General features: G+C 35.1%; 1 protein-coding gene across 1 annotated transcript in view; it reads right to left on the minus strand.

The window, feature by feature from the left end:
- LOC119575646 overlaps positions 1 to 10,000 on the minus strand; it is a 25,531-nt gene that overhangs the window by 15,378 nt on the left and 153 nt on the right. The window contains exons 2-3 of the mRNA XM_037923277.1: positions 9,715 to 9,725; positions 7,353 to 7,799 (exon numbers count right to left, since the gene is read on the minus strand). Of these exons, the coding sequence (XP_037779205.1) occupies positions 7,353 to 7,799; positions 9,715 to 9,725 (458 nt within the window). The remainder of the gene's footprint in view (positions 1 to 7,352; positions 7,800 to 9,714; positions 9,726 to 10,000) is intronic.

Below are 10,000 nucleotides of genomic sequence, written 5' to 3' on the forward strand. Positions count from 1 at the left end.
AAAAAAAAAAAATAAAAAAAAAATTTTTAAAAGATATAAAAAAAAAAAACAAAATTTAAAACATAAATAATTTATAAAAAATAAAAAATTTTCAAAAAATTTAAATAAATACCACAAAAAACCCTTTTTATACGGAAATCCTCGGAGGGTATAGGTATGGGTCGATAAAGAAAAAATATATGTAAATAATAAGTGAATATTTTGATAAGAAAGTATGAGGGAGAGCAGAAAAATTTGATCGATATAACATTTAAAAATATAAGGTAGAATAGAGAAAAAAAAACAAAATTAATTGATATATATAATTAGATTTATTGAAATATATATGAAATAATTACTCCCTAGTAAATTTTTATGCAAAGAAATCTTATTCTAAAAGGAAGAAAGGACGAAGGAAAAAGGAATTCCAAAGAGTTAATCTTGCAACGATTATAATTAATTTAAGTAACATTATTTCTAATGGATCATCAGCAATTTATTTTCCCATTATATTGATTTTATAATTTTATTACCGATTTTGAAATATTTAAATTTAACAGGTTTTTAAAAAACATCAGACTGCCATATTTGTAGCACGATAAGGACCATAATATGGTATTATGCAAAAAATTTTTTATATAAAATTAAGGTAAGAATATTTTTAATATAAGGTATTAGAAACAATATAAATGAATCATAATCTTAATATCATTTAGATTATCTATGGCGTGGTGTGGATGAGGTGGTGTTCGTTTTTTATGATTTTGTGTGTCATTTTTGTAGTGTTATGTGGTGATGGAACATAAGATTTATATGTTGTGTGGTGTGTGTAGCTAGCGTGTTTTGTGTGTGTGTTTTAGTGAGTATAGCGATGTGAGTGGGAATGGTATGGATGGGCGTACGTGGGAAGGGTTGTGGAGTAACCGTGTTGAGTAATGACCAAAAAAATCTCAATATAGTTTAAAAAAATTTTTATATTATTTTATATATATAGATATATATTATTATTTTTATTTAACATTGCAAAAAGATTTATTGAATTGATGTAGTTGAAATTTTTTATGTGAACAAGGAATCGGGTATACGCACCCGGGAATACGAGCAGCGATGTTCGAATATTTCCCCTTAAAGAGGAAATGTGTTAGGGGGTTTGATTATAGAGAAAACAATATATTTAATAGCTATAATTATTAATGAATATTAGAGTTGACATACTAACTTTGGAAAGAGCGAAAGACCGCGTTCGAGGGATAATCAAACTATATGTTAATACAGATTATAAAAAGTGTTGAATTAAGGATTGTGAAGAAAGTAAATTCATTAAATCTGTTTTATTTGGAACAACTGAGCCCCAATACAGTGAGTACTATGGGGAGAACTCGTCTTTTAAAAGGCGTGTGCGGAGAGGAATAAGAAGCATAATTTATAAGCAATTATCTTTAGTTATTAAATAAATGAGGATATTTTGACTATTATTTTCCCCCTTTTTAAGCGGAAATTTTTTTCAGTTTTACATTTATATGTCGTGGATTGCTAATATTCATTTCCTTTATCCTTTATTCGCAAAGTTATTAAATATTAGTATGTCTTTTTTAAAACTGGTCATTTGGTTCGGATGGGAATGCTTGGTTTTTCTCCCGTTCAGGGTTGTTTTTGTCAAGTGGAGGGGATTAAAAGGCGAGGGACTTGAATGGCGGGAAACTTTATATGTTATGTGTTATATTTATATATAATATTATATATATTGTGTGTTTTTTTGGTGTGTGTGTGTGTGTGTGTGGTGTGGTGTTGTTTTGTTTTACACATTTTCATTTACAATATATACACATACTAAAACATCATACATACATACATACATACATACACCACACAACACACACACACCACACAACACACACACACACACACACACACACACCCACACACACCACACGTGTGTGTGTGGTGTTGTGTGAATATTTATATATATATATATATATAAATATATATATATATATATATGAATATTATATGAAGAAATATATATTTATATATGATAATATTATATATATATGATATATTATATATATATATATATATATTATATAAATATATATATTTTGAGAGAGGGGAGAGAAAAGAGGAGGTGGTTAAGGAGTGATGAGTTGAGAGAGGAGAAAGAGAGAGAGAAAAGAAAATAGAGGATCTACAGACAGACCGATCGAGATGCCTAAGTATATATGGCTTATCCATTTAAAAAGATATTTTCCGTATTATGTCATAGAAAGGATGAAATGATTGGCTCTAATTCACGGCCGTTCAAAACCCCTTCACGAATCCTGGTTCTGGGGTTTCTTATCAGCTTTACATGCCCGCGAGCACGATAAGGGGAGGATGATGCAGATAAATGATAATGGTTGCAAACTAAAGACCCGTCACTTACACTCGACATTAAATTTTCTGTGAAAAAAAATATGAAAACTGATTGATTTTTTCCCCCTTTGCTATTTCCTTTTTCGTTTTCTCTTATTTTTTCCTTTGCGTTTTCTTTTTTCTTTTTATTTCCCTTTTCCATTCGATTTTTTTCCCTTTTTTTGCATTCCGTTTTCTATTTCTTATTTTGTTTACCGTTTCTTCTCCTTTCCTTCATCTCTTCCTCTTCCCTCCTATTTCGTTGTTCTCCCGTTTCCCTCCCGCTCTCTGTTCCTTTTCCCAACCTTTTTCCCTCCAGACGGAACTTAATTTTCTCTGCCTCTTTCCTGTGTCTCCTCTCTTAAACACTTCAGAGCCATCTTCTCTCCGTTTTCGTTTCCATCCCCTTCCTTTCCCTTCTCAGCCCGTGCTCCCTCCTGCAGAAGATGGCCGGCGTCCCCGCCCCCCTAACCCCTGCCGAGGCCCTGCCGGGGCTGCGCACGGAGCCGAGGCTTCACTTGGGGGCGTGCCCCGGCCACGGAGGATTCCAGGTGTTCTGGTGCCGCCCTTGCAGGACCTGGCTGTGCAGCGACTGCACTATCGTGGACCACCCGCAGGGCTCCTGTTCCGTCGTGTCCATGAAGGTGGCGCTCGAGGACTTCCAGAGCGAGGGACGCCGCGACGCCGAGCAGCTGGCGCTCCGCCTCGAGCGCACGCTCTCCCTCAAGAAGAGGTGCACAGAGTTGAGCACAGATAGCCGGGGCTTCCCCCAGGGCGCAGACGGGGGTTTCTTAGTGCACTTCTCCGGGAGGAGGAGGCGCTGAAGAGCTCGCAGGAGGAGAACGCTCAGAGGATGGACAAACTCACACGGTTAGAGGCCGGTCTGGCAGAGGACTGCGAGGTGCTGCCGGAGGGGCAGCAGCAGCTGGCAGCCTGGACGGGGCACGCTGGGAGGCCGTCGCCCACCGAAGGGACTGAAGCGACCCAGAAGGTGGCGCAGGTAAGGGAGAAAATTTCAATAAAAAAAAAAAAAAAAAATAAATTTTTTTTTTTTTAATAAAAATTTTTTTTTGGGTATTATAATATATATAATATATTATATATATATATTTTATATTTTTAATAAGTTAATATGTATTATATATTATATATATTATAATATATATTTATATAAAAATATAATATATATTACATGTAATAAATATTATTATTATTTATAATATTTATATATATATTATTATATAAAATATATATATATATAATTTTTATATAAAAAAAAAAAAAAACCCAAAAAAAAAACCCCCAAAAAAAAAAAAAAAAAATATAATTTATTATATAAATATATATTATATTTATAGATATATAATATAAAAAAAAACACAAAACAACAACAACAAAAAAAAAAAAAAAAAAAAAAAAAATATATATTATTTAAAACTATATATATATATATATATATATATAAATAGAAAATAAATATTATATATATAATAATAATTATATAAAATATATATATAATTATATATATATAAAAATTATATTTTATAATTATTTTATATTTTATATATAAATAATATATTTTTTTTAAAATAAAATATATATATCTTTATGAATATAATTAAAATTATTATATTATATATAATAATTTTTTATATTTATAAAAATTAAAATTTTATTATATATTATATATATATATATATTATATATATATATTATATTATAAAAATATATATTATATAATAATATAAATTTTTAAAAAACAATTATATATTTATTAGATATAATAATTATTTTATAAAATAAAAGCAAAATTAAATTTTTATATAATAAAAACATTAAAATAAATTATAAAATAATTTTTAAAGCATTTTTTTGGGATTTTAGTAGATTTAAACTGCCTGAAGGAACCCAATTGCTTCATTCTTGCGAAGTCTAGAGGTAGCTATTGGGGTTCCAAGTGGCCGGCAAGCAAACCCCCGTAAATCCTTCAAATAGGGGGCACCTTCCAGCCGGCCCTTGAGGAACCCCCCCAAGGCCCCCTGGGGGAGGGGGGGGCAATCCCCCCCCCAGTCCCCCACAAAAAGCAGTTTTGAGAACTTTTCCAGGCCCAACCTTCCCTTTTTTTTGGTTTGGGCCCGGGGTTGGGAAAAACGCCCCCAAGGGGAGATTTGGGGCCGGGGCCTCCCCCACAAATCTGGGAATTGGGATTTGCCCCCAGTTCAGGGTTGCCCCGGGCCTTCAAGGGCCGCCGGGACAGGAACCCCCCCGCAAAAGGGGTAACCCCCTTTATACTGGGCCCCCCATTTTTACAGGGCCGGGGTTGGAGGATCCCACCCCTAAAGGGGGCTCACTAAAGGGTAGGGAGAGAACCCCCGGCAAATCCCCCCCCCCCCCAATTTGGTTTTACCCGAGGATAAATGTGAAATTTCAAGAATTTTTTAGCACCCCCTTGACAAAGGGGGAAAATCCGGGGATGTGGGCCCCCACCAACCAAAAAATTTAAAATTTTAAAAATAAAAGTAATTTTTAAAAATTTTTTATTAAATTTTATATTAACCCCACCCCCCAACAAAACCCCACCCAAACCAACCCCAAACCCCCCAACCCCCTTTTTTTATTTTTAATTTTAATAAATTTTAAAAATTTTCTACTATAAGGGGCAAATAAAATTTTTAATTATTTTTACCCAAGGGGATTAATAAAATAATAATTTTAAAATATTTTTAATAATTTTTTTTCTTATACAAATTTAATTAATACATTTAAAATATTAAACAAAACCAAAATAAATATATAAATATTTAAGATATATATATATATAATATATATAATTAAAATTATATATTATATATATATAATATATAATAATATAAAAAAAAAAAAAAAAAAAAAAAAAAAAACAAAAAAAAAAATAATATATATAAAAATATATATATATATAATATATAATTTTAAAATTATATATATATATATATATATAATTTATAATATAATATATATGATATATAAATTTTTTATATTATATAAAATTTTAATAAAATATTAATAAAAATAATATAATATATATAAGAAAAATTTATATTAAAAATTTTAAAAATATATATATAATATATAATAAAATAATTATATAATATATAAAATTTTTTTATTTCTATGTGTGTGTGTGGTGTGTGGGGGTGTGGGGTTGGTGTGTGGTGGGGTGTGTGTGGTTTTTGGGGTGTGTGTTGTGTGTTTTGGGGTTTTGTATTATTATATATATATATTATATATATATATATATATATATTTAATATATTAAAATTATATATATATATATATATATGTTGGTGGGGGCGCCACCATCCTCACCAAGTGATTTTAACCCTAAGTTTGTAAATTAGAGGAGGTAAACTATCAAAAATATCTTGTGTATATCTACATTTTATTAAAATACCGTGGGTGAACCAAAAAACTGGGGAAACAGGGGCATTTCCCCCCGGGGATTTCTGCGCCCCTCCCCCTACCTAGCAGACACTTCCCGTCGGGGGTTTGGGATCGGCTGCCCAACCCCGGGGCCCGAAAAAAACCCTTAGAAAAGGGGGTGGGCAGTCACCGGAGGGGGGGAAACCCCGGCCCCCCGATTTGCGGCGGGGGTTCCTGATCCCGGGGCTCGGCGTCAGACCGGGGCCCTTACCCGATGGGGATGCAGAGCCTGGTAGGACGGGTGCGGGGCCAAAGCACTCCCGGGGAATCCTGCACCCTGGGGTTACGTGAGGGGGGAGGGCCCCCCGGCCCACACCCCTTCCCCCTTTGGGGGGCTTTTTGTGGTTGGCCGAGGCATGGGCCCGGCCGGGGGGCCCCAAAAATTAGAGTCAATCTGCAGCGAGCATGCCGGTAGGGGGCCGGAAAACCCCAGTCTCTCGAGGATGACCGACTCCCTTTGTTGTGGGGGGGGGGGGGGGGGCCCCCCCCCCCTTTTGGGGGGGGGGGGGGTGGGGAAAGGGGGGAAAAAAAATTTTTTTTGGGGGCCCCCCTTAAGGGCCCCCCGGGCCCTTTTTCCCCCCGGGGGGGGGGGCAAATTTTAAAAAAAAAGGGGGGTTTTTTTAAAAAGGGCCCCCCGGGTTTTTCCCCCCCAAAAAATTTCCCAAAAAGCTTTGGGGGAAAAAGTCCCCTGGGAAACCTCAGGGTTTTGGGCCTTTGGGGGGAAAAAAATAGAGGGGGTCCAGGCTCGGAAGGGAATTAAAATCCTTTTTTCCGATATGGGGGCTAGAGGGTTTTTGGTCCCAAAACGGTTTAATGCGGACTATATCATAAAATATGCATATATATATATAATATATATAATATATATTTTATATATAATATATATATATATATATATAATTATTTATATATATATATATACATTATATATAATATATTATAAAATGTATATATATATATATATAATATAATATATATATTTAATATTATATGCATATTAATATATCCATATTATATATATAATATTTTTATATATATATAAAATATTACATTATTAATTATTATTATTATATATATATATATATATATATATATATATATATATTATAAAATATATATTAAAATAATAATATTTTTTTTTTTTGTTTTGTGTTTTGGAAATTTTTGGGTTTTTTTTGTGTTGTATTTGTATAAATTTATAATATAATATATATATATATAATTAATTTTATATATAATATATATTAAAATATATATATATATATATTTTATAATATATATATAACTTATATATAAATATATATATAATTATATATATATGATATATATATATATATATATAATATAATTAATATTTATATAATATATATATATTTAATAAAATTTTATAATATTTATATACATATGTATATGATTGAAATTTCCCTTAATGCGCCACCTTCGGGTCGTTCAGTCCTTCGGTGGGCGACGGCCCCCCAGCGTCCCCCTCCAGGTGCCAGTGGCTGCCCCTCCGGCAGCACCTCGCAGTCCTCTGCCAGACCGGCCTCTAACCGTGTGAGTTTGTCCATCCTCTGAGCGTTCTCCTCCTGCGAGCTCTTCAGCGCCTCCTCCTCCCGGAGAAGTGCACTAAGAAACCCCGTCTGCGCTGGAGGAACCCCCGGCACTGGCTCAACTCTGTGCCCTTTTTTGAGGGAGGCGGCCCGGGGGGCCCGCTGCCCCGGCCGGCCCCCGCTCTGGAAGTCCTCGAGCGCCACCTTCATGGACACGACGGAACAGGAGCCCCGCGGGGGGTCCACGATAGTGCAGTCGCTGCACAGCCAGGTCCTGCAAGGGCGGCACCAGAACACCTGGAATCCTCCGTGGCCGGGGCACGCCCCCAAGTGAAGCCTCGGCTCCGTGCGCAGCCCCGGCAGGGCCTCGGCAGGGGTTAGGGGGGGGCGGGGACCCGGATCGGGGGGGAGCACGGGCTGAGAAGGGAAAGGAAGGGGATGGAAACGAAAACGGAGAGAAGATGGCTTAAAGGGTTTTTAAGAGAGGGGGACACGGAAAAGGAGAAAAAATTAAGTTCCTCGGGAGGGAAAAAGGTTGGAAAAGGAAAGAGGGGGGGGAAAAACGGGAGAAAAACGAAAAGGAGGGAAGGGGAAAGATAAAGGAAAGGAGAAAAACGGAAACAAAATAAGAAAAAAAAAGGGAAATGAAAAAGAAGGAAAGAAAATCAGATGGAAAAGGGAAATAGGAAAGAAAAAAGAAAAGAAAAGGGAAAAAATAAAATAAGAAAACGAAAAGGGAAATAGAAAAGGGGGAATAAATCAATCAGATTCATATTTTTTCACAGAAAATTTAATGTCGAGGTGTAAGTGACGGGGTTTTGTAGTGAAACACATTTCAGTTATTGCACATCCTCCCGTTATCGTGCTCGGGGACTGATAACGTGATAAGACCGCAAAACCCCAGGTTTCGTGCGGTTAAATCGGTCCACGTAAATTAGGCCGCTTTTCAGTCCATTTCTACGACTAATAGGGGAAAAATATTTTTTAAAATTTGGATTTTCCCAGTATATACTTAGGCACTCGATCGGTCTGTCGTAGATCCTCTATTTATCTTTTTCCCCCCTTTTTTTTTCTCTCCACCTACTCACTCTCTTCACTCATCACTTTCTCTTCTCTCTCCTCCTATAATTTTATATATAATATTATTTTATATTTTATAATATATAATATATCATATATATATAAATATTCATATATAAATATATATATATCTATATATATATATATCATATATATATATATTAATTATATATATATATATATATATATATAAAAACACACCCACCACACAACAGTGTGTGTGTGTGTGTGTGTGTGTGTGTGGTTTTGTGTGTGTGTGGGGTGTGTGTGTGTGTGTGTGTGTGTGTGTGTGTGTGTGTATGTATGTATGTTTATGTATGTATGTATGTATGTATGTGTTAAAATATGTATATATTAATATGTGTAAAACACAACACACACGCACACCACACACACACACCACACACACACACACACACACACACACACACACACACACACACACACAAAATAAAAATATATTTTATATATAATATATATATATATATATATACATATACATATATAAATGTGTGGTGTGCGCGCGCATTTGAGTTTTGCCAAGTCTAGCTTCGCTCTGGCCTTCTTTATATATGACCGGCCTGTGGCAGCTATTTATGACAATTAATAAAACATAGCCCTGTAACGGGGCTTTAGAGGAAATTATACGCAACGAGGCAATTTCTCAGCCTGGATTTTTGACCGGAAACATCCAGATGATTACGATTTTTACAAAAAAAATGACATAAACTATATATTTTGATGTCACGTTGGCGGCATCAGTAGTGATAGTGAAGGAAGAGTGAAGAAGATTTCCCCACGCACATGATGAGTAAGTTGGAGAATTCTGAGCAACTGGCAGAAGTTCTCTTTTTTCTTTAGGGGGTAACTAATAAAAAAGGAAAAATATGGCCTGCTTTGTTTTGCATCGCTGTAACCTCACACACACGATAATTGCTTCATAAAATTATGCTTCATAAAATTCGCTATGCACAAGACAGACTCTGAGTCCTTGAAATAACGTGGAACAGAGACACTACACCCAGACAGACTTTACTTTAACTTAAAGATCTTACTTATCACACTGCTGAGATAATGCGTTTTTAGATGGGAAATGATTTACTTTCTTCAAAAGAGCTCTGTGTATCTCCAACACCAATTATAAAAAAAGACTTGCTTATCGTAACACGTGACACGAATTTGACTGAACTCCCGTGCGTCGGGGAGGGCTTTTGAGCGACGATTTGCGAGAATGGTTAAGATAATGTCACACCTCTTCGCAATCTGTCATTATAGAAATATAGCGCAAGTTCAAATATATCTGCCATAATGATAATGAAACTGAGTTCGAACCAAAAGGGATCATTTTCGCTCTATTTTATGTACATATAATCTCGGAAGCGATGGACGTTTGCGCGTTTGCCACGCAGTTGTCGTACAGACTCACGGAAAGTCTTTTCAGCATCACAAAAATGCCCTTCCAACTAAAACAAGAACAAGGCATCAGTAACACACTTCTATACAAGTATCATACAAGAAGAAAAATGAATCACACGATT

Source organism: Penaeus monodon, chromosome 7, assembly GCF_015228065.2.
Source record: "Penaeus monodon isolate SGIC_2016 chromosome 7, NSTDA_Pmon_1, whole genome shotgun sequence".
NCBI classification, from domain to species: Eukaryota; Metazoa; Arthropoda; class Malacostraca; order Decapoda; family Penaeidae; genus Penaeus; species Penaeus monodon.